The sequence below is a fragment of the Ischnura elegans genome, chromosome 5, assembly GCF_921293095.1.
Source record: "Ischnura elegans chromosome 5, ioIscEleg1.1, whole genome shotgun sequence".
Classification (NCBI taxonomy): Eukaryota; Metazoa; Arthropoda; class Insecta; order Odonata; family Coenagrionidae; genus Ischnura; species Ischnura elegans.
The window spans coordinates 130,754,266-130,771,844 of NC_060250.1; the positions used below are offsets into that span (position 1 = coordinate 130,754,266).

Consider the following 17,579-nt stretch of genomic DNA (forward strand, 5'->3'; position numbering starts at 1 on the left):
TATTTGATCCTTTTAAATTCTCATGCAGAAAAACCAATTTTTCTATGCACTCGGCAGCAGGTTTTGACATCTTCATGTTATGGCCTGCAGAAAAATGTCTTTTGCACCTCACTTTTGTTGCTGGACAAGTACATACTTTCTTTCTTTCCAAAGTTGCAAGGCATGTATGAGGGTACATGAAATTTTGAACTTGTTCATTGCTGCTGCCAAATTTGAATCAAATGAGAGGGCAACACTGCATGATTGTTCCTTGGAAGTGGGGCACCTTTTCACCCACCACGTTTGGATTGTCTTGACCTCTCACACTGCATGAGTCAGGGGGAAAAAGGGCTACTCTACGCTTGGGGTAATTTTACACACACGTCATTGCTCAGAAACCTGTGAAGTGGATCGCTTAATGCTATTTTCTATCAGGCTGCGCTACCATTGTTGTGTCATCTTGTTTTAGCTAACTTGCCATAAGAAGATGATGCAACAATCGTGGCAAGAGTGGCTAATTTCTTTCCTGACTTAGTCAGCAACCGCTAATAATGATCAGAATAAATTTCCTGGTGTTAAAGCCTGATTTCTAGTTCTCTTAATTCCTTCAGGAATCTGTTGAGGTAAAGAATGGTGGCCCCTAGTTTCCTTAATATCATTTTCTTCATTTTTAATTGAATTCGTTATGAATTACATGTATGTTAAAAGGAAGTGTTTTTTCCTTGAACCATAAAGAACTTTATTTAATGCTTAAATATCTCTGATGCGAACTTTTTTTTTATCGTCAAAGGGCTGGTGTTCTATTACCCCCTACCACTGGCCTAGGCATGCAAGGCAGTTTGTAGATATGATTAAATGCTCTCCTGGCAAATAATGTGGGTAAAATCTTCTCGGTATTCCCACAGGGTTAAATTATCCATATTATTTTATATTAGTTTATGGTAACGATAAACAAATAAAATGGCATTCAGCAGCCCTGAGTCGGAGCTCGACACGTTGGCTAATATCGATAAATTAACGAGCTGGGCATTAACCCGAGGAGAGTTTACCCACAGTATGTAGATGTTATCTTCTTAATTGGTTCAGTGTTGGGTTTTTTCCTTTCTAACGCTCTTTTTCTTCTTTTTTAGACCGAAGGCAATGGATTGCAATTGGTGTTCTCTCCGGTGTGATGGTTGTGGTGATCATATTATTCATTGCTGTGTGAGGACTGACCTATTCATTTTGCCCTGGTACTCCAAAAGGCGGAAGAAAAGAGAATCTATTTCATGATCTTTTTTTTCTTAAAAAAAAAAGGAAGTGACTCTTGCCAAGAGAGAATGGATGAGCAGGAATAGTTGCACGGCAGCTTAATGATTCGGGGTGTTAAGGTATATGTATAAAAAAATGGTGGTATGAATGCTGGCCTGCACCTGATATCAAATCAATCAGGGAAACACAGAGTACAGGTATATATATATCTTATTTTGTATTAGGCTGAGGCTCATTTGTGTTGTCGAGTAATGTGTATATAAGCTATGTCTATAGTGAAATTTCACCCTTTTACTCTGCCAAATCAGTTTATGTTAACCCTTGCATTATTCTGGGTTTTTAATCGTGAAGTCTGTCTTTCACCTAGTTCCTTTCTATGCAGTATTATTCTTATTAGGTAAACATTTATATTTTTGATTTTTATAGAACTTTATGTATTTATTGTACGTGGTTGAACTTCTTTGGTATCTAAGAGGTGCATTTTTGTGCTGATATATGTTATTTTTGTTGCATTTAAAGATTTTATATGCTTAAGTACAGACTTCAGTTCATTTGAATGAACAAACTGCGAATAGATATATGTATATACATATATGTATATTTATTTTAGAGCTTGTAACAGTTTTTGTGTGATCTCCTTCTGCAACTCTCTATCTAAAAGTGATTATAAAATACTAAATTTATACTAAAATTTCCCTAGGAAGTTTTTCTGTGCCGAATTGTAAGTAAATTATCATTGCAATAGGGTTATATTTTATGATGAGTATTCTAATTCAAATCTTAACATACATTGTAATAGAATTAACTCTTCCGAATTTCAATGCTGGTTAAAAGGTACTCTTTTCTATGTCAATTGCAATAGTAGTCCACAAACTGTACTGTAATTTTAAATACAAAACATTTATGCAGAAGTCACTGGAAGTCTGTGAACTTTCGACTGAGTTGAAGGGATGAAGGGCTTTCTGCCTAACCCGTGTGAACTGTAATCATCTAAGAATTGTGGTTTTATAAAGTTTAGAAACAATTTTTACCAGAGGGTATGATGTGAAGAATTATGTTAAGGAGAAAATACATTGTTTTTCCTGCTACTGTTTAACAGTTTTATTTACATCATATACATATCTCTTGAAGTGAAGCTCAAAACGAACAATTTCACTTTCTGTAGTTGAGGCATCAGACTGTTTCCCTTTCTTCTTGGATGCTCCCGACAGCTGCTTGTACGTTGTCTCCTTCAGACCTCCTACAGGAAATCATTAACAGTCACTAACAATCTAATCTATCACCATTACCAAAAGCAGCAAACATCAAGTTCACCAGATACTCATGGACAGGGATCTGGTAATACTGTGGATAAATTGATCAGATCCACAGTCAAACACGTAAACCACATTCAGGCTCCTGACGAAATTCCTAGCAGGATAAACGAAATGATGAGCCAAAAAAGTTCATTCCAAAAAGCAGAAAACTAGAAAATGGATTAAAATAGTGGATCTCATGAAAAACTTTTTAACTAGATATGTACCTCTAATGAAAGAGACATCACAAAGTCATTGCCGTATCAAAAAATTAGCATTGATGGGTTAGTAGTCCATTGCCAAGTAACTCATGGATATTTTGATCAATTTTCCAAAGCTGCACATGATTCACCATTATTGATGAGGACTAGATGACTTCAACTTTTGGATAACCTTTGGCAGTAACTATACTTAAAGCATTTTGTTTCATTTTTTAACGAAGCAAAGCAAGTTTAATTTCTTCTGGCAAGTAGAGGTACCAAGTTTGAAAGTATGTACATATCATGTGAGATACCTGTCCAGGAGGAAAACGTAAAATTGAAACCTAGGGAACTTGATGTTTGGCACTTTTGTACACCCTAACCTAAATTTAACAATCAATTGTTTCATGCATTTAAGTGGACTAACATATCTTTATGGAACACCTGCAACTGTACATGATGTGTGCAAACGTTCTAGTGAGGATAAATCATTTTCATTGATTGCAGCATGTCTTTGATGCATGAGTCATGAATACAATTAACACCCTAGCATTCCAAACTCTCACTTTAGACTCGGAACAGTGGTGTTGTGAGCATGAATATGTTGCCCTGTTGCATCATTAACCACCTTTTCCTCTAAAGCCACCAAATATCAACTAACCAAAATATCAGCGGCTAATCATGTGAAAGTCATTCAGGCTACCCGTAAAGCTATAATAAATATGGAAAGTAACATAATATTTCATTTGAGTCATCATTTGGATGAAAATGCTGGAAAAGATCTTAGGAACTGATGAGCTACATACTTAAATGCATTTTCCCATTTGGTGAGTAAGCAAAAGAGTCACCTTATCAACAATGGCTTACCTGGAATCCTTATCTTGACTTTTCCACTTTGCCCAAATGAACCCTCGATGACTCCACCTTCTCCCGTGGACAGTTTGACACTCAAACCAATGAACACTTGAATGTTACTCTCCTTCTTGAACATGGACTTCCCAATAACTTCCATTTCATTGCTTGCCCTTTCCACCACTCCTGATTTGTGTTTCTCTTTGAAAACCCTGAGCTTTGGCAAGACAGAGGTCAGGTAAGACTTGTCATCTATACTGTGTATCAGTCTACCCCAGAAGGCCAGACGGCAAACATTTGCGTGAATATCACCATCTAATCTGGAGCCAATCACCAAGCTACCTGGGACAGCTGGCACTGGATGCTCTAGTTCAAGGAGAGCATATGTCTTCAATTCAGTTCCCAAGTTAGCAGTTGCTGCACTGTCATCACTTTTTGACGTTTGTGAATCTTCAGGAGAAACTTCCTCGAGGTAAGCATACTCCTTCTCAAAGTTAAACACTTCTGAATTTGAGTTTTCAGTGTCCAGCTCTTGGAAGAGGGATACCTTAGCCATTACAGTCTCGTGACCTAAACTGATGTGAAACTTGGATCTTGTGCATATTTTTTCCTTGAAATAAGCCACCCGATTGATAGGCAATATAGCAGCATATATTATAGGAACATATCCAGGACTACACGCAATTCCTCTTTCTATGAGTTTTGGATCAAACTGAGTTACACAAATCCCAAGCCTATCTCCTTCAATAGCTTTCTCCACCGGGCGATGAAACATCTGCATGGATTTCACCTTCTTTGTGATTTGCAGGATTGGAATTTCCACATTCTGAAAACAAAAAAAGAGAAAGCATTTGTTGAAAGAAATCGAAAACAATAACATTTGTTTACGCAGGTTTAAGGAGGTACTGACATCATTTATGTTGACAGTCCCTTGCAAAATAGTGCCTGTCATCACTGTGCCCTGACCCTTAATGCTGAAACAATGGTCAATGGAGAAAACAAATGGACTCTTGGTCTTGCGTTCCGGGATGAAGGAAATTTTCTTCATTTCCTCTATCAGTTCCTTTGTTCCTGTATCAAACAAACAAATGGGGGTGAGAGAATCATCTTGGACAACAATTTCATACTTAAAAGAGCATTATACTATAACGTAATACCTAGTTTTACGTATTACACTTGACCTAGTTTTTACTGTGTTATCATCATCATCTTACAGTTTCACAATAAGGGTGAGGCAAGGAAAATATGGTTGCAGTCTGCTGATGTCTATGATGATGGAAATTGCTAAAATTTAGCTGCGGAAAGGGGGCTATAGAAGCATTAAGGGAAGGAGAATAGTAGAGGTTAGCAACTGAATTTGTAGGATGGGCAATGAGTTGAGACAAAAACTCGATTATCGCAGTGTTCGAATTGGCAGTACAAATTCTTTTCTGGAGTTTATATACAGGCCATTAAAAATAACTGGAATTCCCACCTTGAAATCAGCCGTATGACAATACATATTTAAAAGTTATTTTCTTGCCCCCTCTGGCTTGAATAGTGCCTAATGATGAGAATGTATCATTGAAACTTGGGTCTTGGGCGTTTATGCCATAGGTATAGTAAAAGAAATTATTTCCTGATAAATTTGACATCTGGAATGACAGAAAAGATGATGAAACAGATTTCTAGATACTTGTACAGACCTATTGGTTCACTTTGTTCAGCTGTGTCTGGACCACCAGGCTTGGCAGCAACACACACAATAGGTGCATCAGTGAACTTTGTGTTCTTCAATGTTAAGGCCATTTTCTTCTTCATCTGAATATTAAATAAAATTATCATCAGGTGAAATGGTGGCATATTCAAGTCACAATTGATGATTCATTCTAATGTCTTTATTCTTAACACACTCAATGCGGATGCCTTGAATTCAAGGCATCCCGCGCTAGCCTAGGACGCGGATGCCTTGAATACAAGGCATCGGTCCCATTAGGTTTCTCGGCCCGCCATCTGCCTCCGCGTCTTCTACTAGACCCTGCAATTGTGCCCAGCGTCTCAGTGTGTCTTCTCCTGTGACTGGATACAAGTCGTTTGCTTTCAGCAGATTTTTTGCCTTCTTTTTATTATTATATATTTATTATAATTTTATTATAATATTTAATATTTTCTTTATTAATAGCGCAAATTTTAATAATTTTGACCTATGTATGATTGTATACGATTAAGGAAGACATAATATCTGATATTATTGCAAAATATTTTTTCCGCGTGGCGGTGTGTTATGATAAATTTTCTCAGCATTGAGTGTGTTAAGCCATGTTTGACCGATTATTCATTCAAGAGACCACAGCTAAATACTATAACATGATGACAGTTAAAAGAGGCGTCTGGTCTTTTTTTGGTAAGATATCCTCATTGTGATTTACTGCTGCATCAGAAGTTGAATAGGTATTAAAATGCACTTGTAGAAATCTTATTCATACATTTTAGTGAATGTTTTATCAGCTAATTTTGTCTTAATTAGTTTTCACTCGTAGCCATTGAGCTTGTTTCTTTGTCCCGTAAAAACAATTGAGAAAAATGTGCATCATACCAATGGATATGGAAAGTTTTAGTGAACATAACTTGGGATCGAAAAATACAGTTACCTTTTCAATAGCTGCATTACGCTTACTGGGAGGAAGAAGATCGATTTTGTTTAAAACCACGATCATCTTTTGAGAAGTTATATTTCCTACTATTAAGCACTCTGCTGTTTGTGTTTGCATTCCCTTGGTCACATCCAGGACCAGCAGCATGACATCTATAATTTGAGCTCCTAAACAAAAGATAACGGCATTAATAATTATGAAGAGGAGAAAATTACATAGGTATTTTCTTAATTTTACTCCTACCTCCAATTATTGTTCTAATAAGGGATGCATGGCCGGGACAATCAACAAATGTGAACTGCAATTGACTGCATTTATCACGTAGGTGGTCGGGAGGTTCTACGGCGAGAGAACTAAATCCCAAATCTATGGTAATCCCCCTTTCTTGAGATTGAGGGTTTTTATCAAAAGCTGCAGTGCTAGCAATGGTACTTAAAGCTTTTGAAAGAGTTGTTTTACCACTGTCAACATGGCCTAAGACTCCCACATTTAAATTGATTATATTTTCCGGCATGACGTCCGGTGTCACGAGCTAAATTTAATGAGAAGGGCAAATCGTCTCCAAATCAGAGGGAAATAAACTAAAACAAGGAATATTCTATAATATCACACATGAATATCCATGAACTATATTCTACCGATATTCCTGCCGCGTTGGAATCAGCTGTGTGTTTTCAAATAGTTAAGCGCAATTTCATAACTCGTTTGTTTATTTCTCAGTTGTAGGTTGAAGACCGTCAGAGGTCAGTCTTGAATCTGTGGGTCGGGTGAGTGCAAGGTAGACGTTGTTGATCGTGGAAGAAGAAGGAATAATTGGATCACGTTAATTATTTTGGTATGTCCAAGGTTCCATAATATTATTAAATTATATTTAGGCTATGTTCTGATTATTGCATGCCAAGGTATGTCCCACCTTTGTCAGAACTCACTAGGAGGTACGCTGTTCACGTTGATGAGGAATATAACAGCTAGACAATAAGTACTTCTTTCTTTTGCTGTGAGTATTTTTCTGTATTGATATCCTAGAAATAATTTATTGATGAATTTCGCAACGGCGTGTGTATTCACAGTCAGGTTTGTCAAGGAATGGCGTTGTTATCAATGGGTTTATGTTATTTTGGAATGTGCTGACAGTTACAGATGATTTTTGTGTTCCTAAGATATTATACATATCGCTATATTTCAATGATTTCTTCTTGTTAGTTAGATTTATTGTTTGCTTTTAGCGTCATAGTCGACGGATATGCTATTGGAGACTTATTGTCCATAATGTCTTGAGTTTCCTAATGAGGATTGGGACTGTTTCGTTATTGCATGATACATGACTTGAAGCTGTTTTAAAACAATTTTTTAATCAACACATGAATCGTAGAAAAGTCATTTTTAAAAATACACCTGTGTAGGACTTCACTAGAGATCACTCGTCAACATCATGTATTTAATGCAGACAGACGTGATAATTTTGTGTGGTCGGTTACCTTCACTCATTTCATATCCTACCTATATATCCATTTACCGTTTGAATTGTTGACTACTCTAATTATATACAGCACACCCTTCTTACATTTCTTATCTCTTGTCGCAGACATTTCAACGTTCTTCGTATGTGGTTGTTATAACAACAGTCATTTCGGCACGATTTTGATTACGTATGGTAGGACATCATCTTATCCTCTTGAAGAAGTATATATACAGTCGGTTAATTTATGAAGCTGCTTATGTCGAAAAGTATAAGTATGCAGGACTACTTACGGACTATCTAGTTTTTTAGCATGGAAGAGCATTGGGCGTGCCTGCGGCTCTTCGGAGACCTATCTTCCGGCATCCTTTATGGGTATGGAATTCGTACCTTCCGGACTACGTGCGCGGGACGTGTTGCGGGAGCATTGCCGTGTTATGAAGTGTTCTTCGAGTGAAGTTCCTTGACTCAACCTGATCAATTGTCGTTGAATTTTGTTTGTCGTTCGCGATGTAGCTCATGGTGTTGTTTTAAATCTTGCGACTTGTTACCGTATCGGCGAGTTGCTGCTTTTAAGGATATGTCACTTTTGTAACTAAAATAAATTATTTATTGGCGTGGCAGTTATCTTATGAGTATAGCAGGGAGCACTGCAACATTGTAATTTTAGTGAACGTGACTGACTGTATAGCTTTATTGTGTGATGATTTTAAACGCACTATCAATGCCTTTCGTTCAGTATCACCAAGAATGAGCCTGTGATCTTGTTATGATTTTAAAACAATGAACGTCCAGATTGATTTGGAAGTCTCACGAATATAGCCTCTTCCTGTTATGTATATTGAAACACTTTATCTGAGATAATTGTTTCTTCTGTTTGAAAAAAGTTTTGGACTGTGCGCATCTTACAACGCGCGTACTTTGCCAAATGGCATATTAGTTAAACACAATAGCCAATGGCTCTTGAGTTGAAAGAATCATAGTGCCTGCTTTAATTGCATTGCACGACTCACATTATGCAGCCGTACTGGTAGACGATGTTCACCACAACCAGCCGTTTAACAACGCAATAAATTTTGTGTGCATCAGTTTACTACATTTAGGTATTTGTTTATATGATTTCAAACAGTTGTATAAATAAGCAGTTGAAGTTCTCCTTAGTATTTTAAATATATTAGTTAACCGTTCAATTTTTTATTGCTACTCTACTGTTATGTTTGACATATATTGCGTACGTTGCATGTGTACACGATGGAAACATTGCGATTTAGAAGTCCGTGTTGTGGATAAGTGCTTCGTTTGGACCGAGAAAAAATCTCGGTCACAATTGCCTTGTAGGTTACTAGTGCTAGTAACGACGAAATCCCTTGAAGTACATGCTTTGAGGTACTCCATGGTGGAGCATTATACTTATTCTAATTGCGAGCAGGCACGCCGACTTACAAAAAATATTGGGGGGGCCCAAACCGGGGATCTTTTCCCGGGAAATTTTATAAGTACTGAATTGTAAGTCTTTTATGCATTTTATAAGAGTCATATGATCAAAGTTAGAACTCTGATAACTCTAATCTCGATATGTGGACACTCCGGGGAAAATCGACAAGCCTGACACTTTTTTCCTCACACCCATAACGAATTATTGGGGGGGCTCGGGCCCCCTCAAGCCCCGTGGAGTCGGCGCCACTGATTGCGAGAGTGGAAGCGACTCGCTTCTTGCATTTGGATGCAACTGGAACCAGTTTTCCCTCGATTGGCTGTTAAGTGAAACCTTCGGGGGCAGTGCGTTCTGAGAGTGTTTGAATGGTCCACAAGCATCTCATCAGTGCTTCACGGTCAAGTTTCTGGAGTAGAAAGTTCGGCAGTGTATCTTGGATAGATGTCGCTACAGTCACCGCTAGATAGTGTCAGCACCACGCACATATCCGGCGACCGGGGGGGGGGCACCTTTTGGGGATTCCCCCCTAAATTTTTCCCTTGAGGCGACTATCCGCGATACATCTGCTGAGGAGACCACTAGCTCAGGGGCATCTCTCCTCCGACACTATTCTTTGACGTAATTTCATTTCATAATGTGTGCCAATGACTGATGATGAATTCAACTTGCATCGATATGAAACGAAATGAGTAGCTAACTTAATGAAATGTATGGTTTTCATACGTGTGCAAAGAGACAACAAAATATCAGTACTGGATACCTGTAAATATTTCAAGGACCTCTTGTTACGTGCCTGGTCGGCCCTTGCGTATGTCGAAGCTTGGAAAACCTTACGTTTATCCATCATTAAAGTAGACGTGCGTGTGTGTACATAATTGATAAAAGTTTTCCCCAATTTTCATTAAATTCGTGTTTCACATTTCAAATAATTGTACTGAGCATAATAATAATCGTTGGAAAACATTTCTCTATGCGACGTTCATTGCCCTAATGTATGTTGGATAGCTAATAAATATTCATAGATGATAAATTTATGCATCAAAAGCTACGGTGGGCTTGAGGGAATTGCACATTACATTAGTTGTTGGCGCTGTCTTATATGTTACCTAGTCCATTTTTTGTGTATGTTAGTGGCGGATAAAAGAGGGGCATCTCCCCTCAATTTCTTGAGAAATTATAAAGTTAGCAATCATTAAGGTGGCTCTCACTTTTTACTTTACTAGCACGGAAAGTAATTGATGGCTGTCTAAATGCCACTTCTCAGCGTTTATCGGGCATCAGTTATGGCAGTGAGGAATGGCACGCCAACAAGGCGCCGTTATAAGTGATGAACAGCCCACCAAAACAACCTTATCCGCCCGTGGTGTACGCGGGGTATTCTACTGTTTTAGCGGTACAAAGGGCATAGCCGAGTAAGAGATTGAAAAGTCCCCGCTCACGGATTTTTCCCAGACTTGGGGCATAGGATTTGTGATCAAATAGGACTAACCTCCCCACACTTCCAGCCCGCTAGAGGCCCACCAGGGCCGGCTAACTCGAAATTTCGATTTCCACTCTTTTTTAAATATCTCGAGATAGAAAGCATATTTTTCAATGCAATTTGCGCCATTTGATGGCTTTCTTAATGGAGCATATGCTCAATTTTTTTCACAACTTTTCAGGGGCATAAGGAGAAATGGCTTTTTCTTTTCTTTTCGAGAATCTTTTGATTTGAAATAGCTTACTCGGAGGTTTTCGGAGTCCTGAAGCCATTTTCGGCACCAGCATCCACGAAGCTCTGTCCCTTGAGGTTGGAATTACAATCGGTATGAGTTTGAGCGTTAGTGCGAGGACTAAATATGTGCATGATGGTATGAAACGGGTGTTATGGGGCAAAGGTCACGGGAAAAACAGCAAAAAATGGCCAAAATGGCATTTTTTTTTTTTCGGGGTGTTCCACCACCTAAATGTTCTTTTTTCATTGCATTAGCCGAAAGGTATTTAAATACTCCTTCGAAACACATTTTTTAATTGTGGCCCTCTCAAAAATATTTTATGAAAACTAGCGTTTGAAATTTTCAAATCGACGCCATTTCTCCTTATGCCCCTGAAAAGTTGTGAAAAAAATTGAGCATATGCTCCATTAAGAAAGTCATTAAATGGCGCAAATTGCATTGAAAAATATGCTTTCTATCTCGAGATTTTTAAAAAAGAGTGGAAATCGAAATTTCGAGTTAGCCGGCCCTGGTGGGCCTCTAGCGGGCTGGAAGTGTGGGGAGGTTAGTCCCATTTGATCACAAATCCTATGCCCCAAGTCTGGGAAAAATCCGTGACGGGGGACTTTTCAATCTCTTACTCGGCTATGCCCTTTAGGGTTGCAAATTTAGCTCGCTTCTGCCATATCCACGATTGGCTTCTTGTGATATAGGTGATTACTAAGGTAAACAAGGGACAGATTTGGGTGTTATTTAGGACCACTAACAAGTGAGCACCTACTTGTTGGTGAAGTCGGATGCACCTTTCTTGACCGAGTATGAAGTTTTTATCGCTTGTAGCGAAAATTATTCCAAATCTTCGATTATTATATCTCGAGGAATCTAGGCTGTAGCCAGAAACTATTTTCGGGTGGCTCAATTGAAGAGGGGGAGGGGTACGTATCGGGTGGAGAGAGGTGAAGTGGTGGGGGGGTACTCTTAAAACAGAACCCCCCGAGAGATTTCAGCAGGGGTTTGAGAACCCATTGACTTTCTGTGGCTTTGCTTCTGAATTTATATCTTTACCTCACAGAGAAAAAAATTAAACTGGTTTTCAATACGATCTTAATTTAATCGTTGTGTGGTATTTGGTCCATCGCTAACCGTGCTACATTTAAGTGTGCTTGAATTTCAAAATTCTTAGCATGAATACTCTGTAAACAAGCTGTCTTACTGAGTCAGAGCTATCTCAAATCCAGGATGAATCTCTATTACAATCAGTACCTCTTGGTTTAAAATACAGATCTGCAACTACCTTAATTTTAGACCACGAAATGGTTGCGAAAATTAACTGACAGTGCCTTCAAATTGTTTCCTTTGGCAGTCAGTCCCTTTTTCTGACTTTAAATCAGATCCAGTTTTTACTGTGCTGTTTCAATTCAATTCTCCTACATTCTGAGGTAAAAAATCATCCGGAGATTGGCTTGACGTATCTCTCCACTCAATTCTCTTGTCAGCTATTTTTTTGACACCTAAGTATTTCTTTTCTTTCGCATTCTTCTTTACCTGTTCCATATACTTTTTTCGTGCTATGCCTTGTCTATTCTTACCACTTGCTTTTACTTCGGCGATTACCTTCACGATTTATCATTTCTCAAAATATGGCTGAAGAGGTGGTTTCGTTTTCTTATCAAGGTCTTCACTTGACTTCTCGTATTTCCTTCTCTCCTTAGAACTTTATCATTACTAACTCGGTCGATCCAATTGATCCTCAAGGATTTCATTATCAGTGAGTATCTTTATTTTAAAAGTAAAGGTATAGGATACGATATTAAATTTGAAATGTGACTGCTAAAGTGTATTTCGTAGTTCCTTGCCACTTTTTGGATTACATTATAAAAATGAACCAGTTGTCTGTGGGTTTAGTTTAGATTTTCTCAAAGAGTAGTTCATTTCAACGATACTCACGTGTATAATGATATGTATCGTATCCTTAGATGAATATTTGTTCGCTTTGGATGTGAATTCATAAGTTGCCTGAAAACTCGTATACCTGCTAGCATCACGTATAGGTTCCAGGCTCGGAGGTCTACTTACTAATGTACCCCATAATGGAAGTACTTAAGTGCTGTTACTTGTGTCAACTTGATTCGGAATACATCTTCTTCGGTTATTGTCTCTGGTTGGGATAATGCAATGAAAATGCCATGGAAGGTGATTATTGGTAATTTTCAATGTTTCCCACTTACACAAGTTATGTATCGTGTAATTGGATGTTTATTTTTCGTTGTGCATGTCAATTTGTTAGCAGCCGGGAGAGTATTCAAAATATATCCCTCGCTCCATTTTGCTTGTTGGCGTGCGCGTCATTTTTAATTCAGTGGGTTGTGGGATGTGGGTGGTGGTAGTGGCGTGTGGGCTTTGCTGGCCGGTGGCAGAGAGGGCGTGACATTGGGCCGATTGTGTGCGACTCCGCTCTTATTTTTGAGACTGGCCAAATCACCATATGAAGAGGCTCGGAGGAAATATGCGTCGACAACAGCGCAGTCATAAGACGAGGACGTGATTGAAACGCCCAGCTTCAACGTTATTTTGGGAATTCTGTTTCACTTCTACATCTACATAATACCCGGCAAGCCGCCTAAAAAGCTTGTGGCAGGGGGTGTTAGGATACCAGCCGTTTACAGCTAAAAAAAAGAAGTGCTCTAACGAAGTTGGGACTAGCGTTTATTAAAGTCCTTTATGGTCTGGGGGAAAAACGAATTCCCATATCTATCCGTTCGGCAAAACATATCTCTTCATTTATCGCTTCTATCGGACCTGGACATATAGTGTGGCTCTAATATTATGTTCTCTGTGGCGCTCTTGAAGATTTCCATTCTCAATTGTTACGAGGCTTTATTTTGTAGGACCACGAAATAGGTAAAGCAAATTCACTCCATACGTTCCACAGAGACACATCATTTCCAACCAAGGTTTCGAAATTACCGATAGTGGCATAAGTGCCGAAACCATCATCGGAAATATGTTGTCAGTGAGGAACCTACCGTAATGTACGAAAAACGTACCTACCGTAAAACAAACTATTGCGTGCGTACTGAAAGCGTTACGCAGATATTAAGCGAATTAGGCAAGGGGCCCCTAGAGAATCGCAGGTTACGCGCTAGACTTAGATTGCTTGAGCTGTTAAGAAAGTATATGTATCTTTAAGTGCGACACGGAGAACCCCGATATATTTCCAGGTCCGACGGAAACGATAAATCAAGAAATATTATGCCGAACAAATGGGTAATATAGGAATTCGTTGTTTCTCCGAACAATAAATGGACTTTAGCAAATGTTGAGCGGAACTTCGTTTCCTTTTTGTGCTGCTGGTGTCCTTATACTGCCCCGCTGCACGCGTATGGGCGCCTTGCGGGGCAGTAGAAGTGCTCCTACATGTCCTAGATAAATCAATTCATAATTATATTTTTGGAAAATTGAAATCTTTTTCAAATGAAATCGTTGCACATAGAATTTATGAGGGCCTTAGATACCTCTTTCTCTTGGGTTTTATAGCAACTAAAATTTTCCAATCAAAATCTACAACATGTACACGAACCCTATCGCCATAGTCAACCCATAGGACTTGAATCAGTCTCCTACAGAGTCATTACATTGTTATCTCATATTTTGCCATTTAAATCGCGTTGGATTGCTTAGAAGCCGAAAATCGCTTGCATTTTGTTTTGTGTTTACACTCTCTTGAAAAGGTCGCGTTTTCTTACTTATTTCTCTTTGCTCTGCACCGATAGGAGGCCTGTGAACCTGGACTCCGTGCGACGAGTTAATGCGTGAAATACTGTTCTCATCCACTGCACAGTGGTTCCAAGCGTTATTGAAGCGGGAAAAACGTCATTTTGGTTAGTTTTGACAAAATGCTCACCTCCAGTGTAGTTGAATCGTCATCTGAATGCTTTGTCGTCATTGGCAAGGATAGTGCGAGTTAAAAATAAGAGCCTAGAAATTTCGCGTATTCTCTCATACGAGCATTAAAATTGTTATTTTGATCTTTAATCACGTACTAAATTTAGATTTCCCAGTCTTACGTTCGTGAAACTCGACGAAATGTTTTAATAACTTTTATTCGCGAAATTTAATGGCTAATAACTTTAGATTTTCTCAGCGGTTGTGCATACTTTCGCCTTTTGCGAATAATCGTCGCGCTGGTTGTACGACCTGTAGCAGAGCTGTGCTTTCTTCGGATGCATTGAGCTTAGGATTTTTTGCGCTGAGAAAACGAAAAAGAAAATATATTAAGACTGGGATATGCGATGGAATTTTTTGCCGCCGTGTTCATTAATGGAGACAAAAATATTTCTCATACTTCTGATTTTTTCTTGGGAAACTCTCGCCTCCAGTAGCTCCCAGTGCGTTTACTATGCTCGTCATTGAATAGTTTGTCGGCTATAAATGTCTTGTAGAAAATTTCCTGGCTGTAACTGCCAATGGAAACGATCCCCAAGCAAACCATTCCAAAAATGTTTTGCTGAGCAACGCTGGCGCGCCGTGCGCTTTGTATTTTCGTGGCTGGTGACATTTCGAGGTCTGTGGGAGTGCGTCCCCGACTGCTGCTCCTCATTCTGTCGGGAAATGCGCAATCCACGGAAAACTGTGTGGATGCAACAAGCACATGAGCATCACAATTGACCACATCGGAAGGCTACTTTATGAGTTTTTAAGCTGTGGGATCGGGGATGGATTAAGGATTTGGTGATAGGGGCTGTGCTGCGCAAATGTTGTGTGCTTGGGGAAGGAAGGGCCTTGCTCTCCGCGTATCCGCGATCAATTTAAAGAGAGAGGGAAGGGGTGGACTTAAACCGGCGCTCGCTGCTGCTGCATATCGCACGTGGCCTAGTTGGAAGGGGAGGTTGGCTGTGGGAGGGGTATATACCCCTTTGAACCGTTGTCAGAGGAGGGAGGGGGGGTCTTTGTAACGCTCCCTCAGGGAGTGAGTGCACAGACCGTAAGAATGTTCATCGTGCAAGGGGCGTTGGTCGCTTATATGGCGTTCCCCATGCTAATGCACCCTCCAGTAATGTGTTGGCTGATTCAAGACTCTATGGATCTCGGTACGTAATTTCCATTCCAGTCTCACTACTCTCAATGCTGGTGTTAAGAAAATCCATGGAGAGACAAAATCCCTTACCAATATTTTAAAATTTTTGGGTGTGACAGAGTTTGAAATAAGTATAAGGCCACTTTAATTCCCTTTACGATCCTTTGCCTTCTTCTCGTGCAATTCACTGCGAAAAATTTCTCGATAACTCTTTCCTCGATAAATGTTTGACGCCACGAGGTTGGGGCATCACCGGGTCAGGTACTCCTCGGCCTCTCGAAGGATGATCCATCGGCCGAATTCCAATGCATTTACACCTCGTTAGTATATACCATGTACCAAATGTATCATCTTCCGGACGTACTCACAAGCCGGAATGTACCCGCGTGCGACCGAAGCGTTAGTTCTCCGGTGCGGCCGTTTTCGAACTATAAACCAAAACAAATCACTGAGCGGTGCGTTTAATTGAATGATATGCATGAAGCGTATCGATAATTAGGGTAATTTGCATATAACTGACCCGTCTTAGTATATTTTAGCGTCGCTTAGTGAATTACTGCGTCTGTAGGAAGGTTGGTTGAATTAATTCGTAAGCGGAATTGGGAATGAAATGTGTCGACAATGAGCTTCCATTTTGATGCAGTCCGTTTCCCTGCGTACATTATTAATGAATTAAAAACAGAAGAAAACTACAATATAGTGGCAGCGGGTTATGCCTCAATCCCCTATGTGGCAGGCGCTAGCGAAAAGATCGCGAGACTCCGCCGAACATTCGACGTTACCACACGCCTCAACTGTGTTAAAAAGACGGGTTAACTTCTTGCGACTCCTAAGGGCCGTTTCTCACCTCATGCATACGGAGGAGTATACGAGATTGAATGCAGTTGCGAAATGTCATACATCGGGCAGATCGGGAGAACTGTGAAGTGCTACTTGCAAGAGCTTAGATGATCGGTGAAAAATAAACATTTCCATTTGTTATCTGTGGCTGAGCACACTTTGTAATAATAACTACGCATCAACTGGGTGGAGACAAAAGTTATCGCGAGAGAATTCCGATATTTTCTCAGGATCACTCGAGAGGCGATTGAAATACCTTAACATCCTCATAATGTCAATCGAGAGGATAGCTACCGACTGCACAGCACGTGGAAGAGAAACTTCGCCCAATACCCCCAATAATACCAATAAAATAAAAGTATAATAATAATGCTATTGGTCGCAAGGCGTCCTATCAGCGAAAACACACCCTAGCGGGCTGCCTGTATTAGGGTGGCCAAGACACGGCATCAAGAACTTCGACCTGAAGATGCTTGCTGGAATGCAGGAGAAACTGTTTTCTCCATCACGACGACGACGTGTTGAAACCCGGAAGAACGCAGCCTTCAATACTGTGTTGTTAGAATTGAAGACTAAAAGACTTCGTTTGGTGTGTTATCATTTTAAGGTAGAGGGATAGCGTTTCATGAATTCGTTAATAAGAGGTGGATTATTGTTACTGCTTGAAGTACGGTTTTATTGTCAATGTAATTTGGATGCAAATACTTAAAATGGAGTGGATTGTATTTCTTTGATCCGCGGTCGGAGCAGGCTCTACTGTAGTTACTGTGTATATTCTGTAGTTAGAATTGAACATAGAAATTATTGTAAGTATTAAAAATAAAAATATATCATAGATTTTAATAGACTGTAAATTTGCAAAGT

At 39.5% G+C, this 17,579-nt stretch overlaps 3 protein-coding genes across 3 annotated transcripts in view; 2 read left to right on the top strand and 1 right to left on the bottom strand.

Moving 5' to 3' along the window:
* Positions 1-2,318, top strand: part of LOC124159784 (syntaxin-6) — a 38,109-nt gene extending 35,791 nt beyond the window's left edge. The window contains exon 7 of the mRNA XM_046535701.1: positions 1,110-2,318. Coding sequence (XP_046391657.1) covers positions 1,110-1,186 — 77 coding nt within the window. The 3' untranslated portion in view covers positions 1,187-2,318. The remainder of the gene's footprint in view (positions 1-1,109) is intronic.
* Positions 1,950-6,863, bottom strand: LOC124159566 (selenocysteine-specific elongation factor). Its single transcript, XM_046535464.1, has 6 exons — positions 6,454-6,863; positions 6,208-6,377; positions 5,263-5,377; positions 4,488-4,648; positions 3,593-4,403; positions 1,950-2,470 (listed from the first exon to the last, which is right to left on the bottom strand). The coding sequence occupies exons 1-6, from the start codon at positions 6,722-6,724 to the stop codon at positions 2,316-2,318; spliced, it is 1,683 nt and encodes a 560-aa protein (XP_046391420.1). The 5' UTR covers positions 6,725-6,863; the 3' UTR covers positions 1,950-2,315.
* Positions 6,864-6,965: 102 nt separating this feature from the next.
* The window catches only part of LOC124159564 (WD repeat-containing protein 47), a 569,600-nt gene continuing 558,986 nt past the window's right edge, over positions 6,966-17,579 (top strand). The window contains exon 1 of the mRNA XM_046535460.1: positions 6,966-7,045. The gene's annotated coding sequence lies outside the window, so the exon portion shown is untranslated. The remainder of the gene's footprint in view (positions 7,046-17,579) is intronic.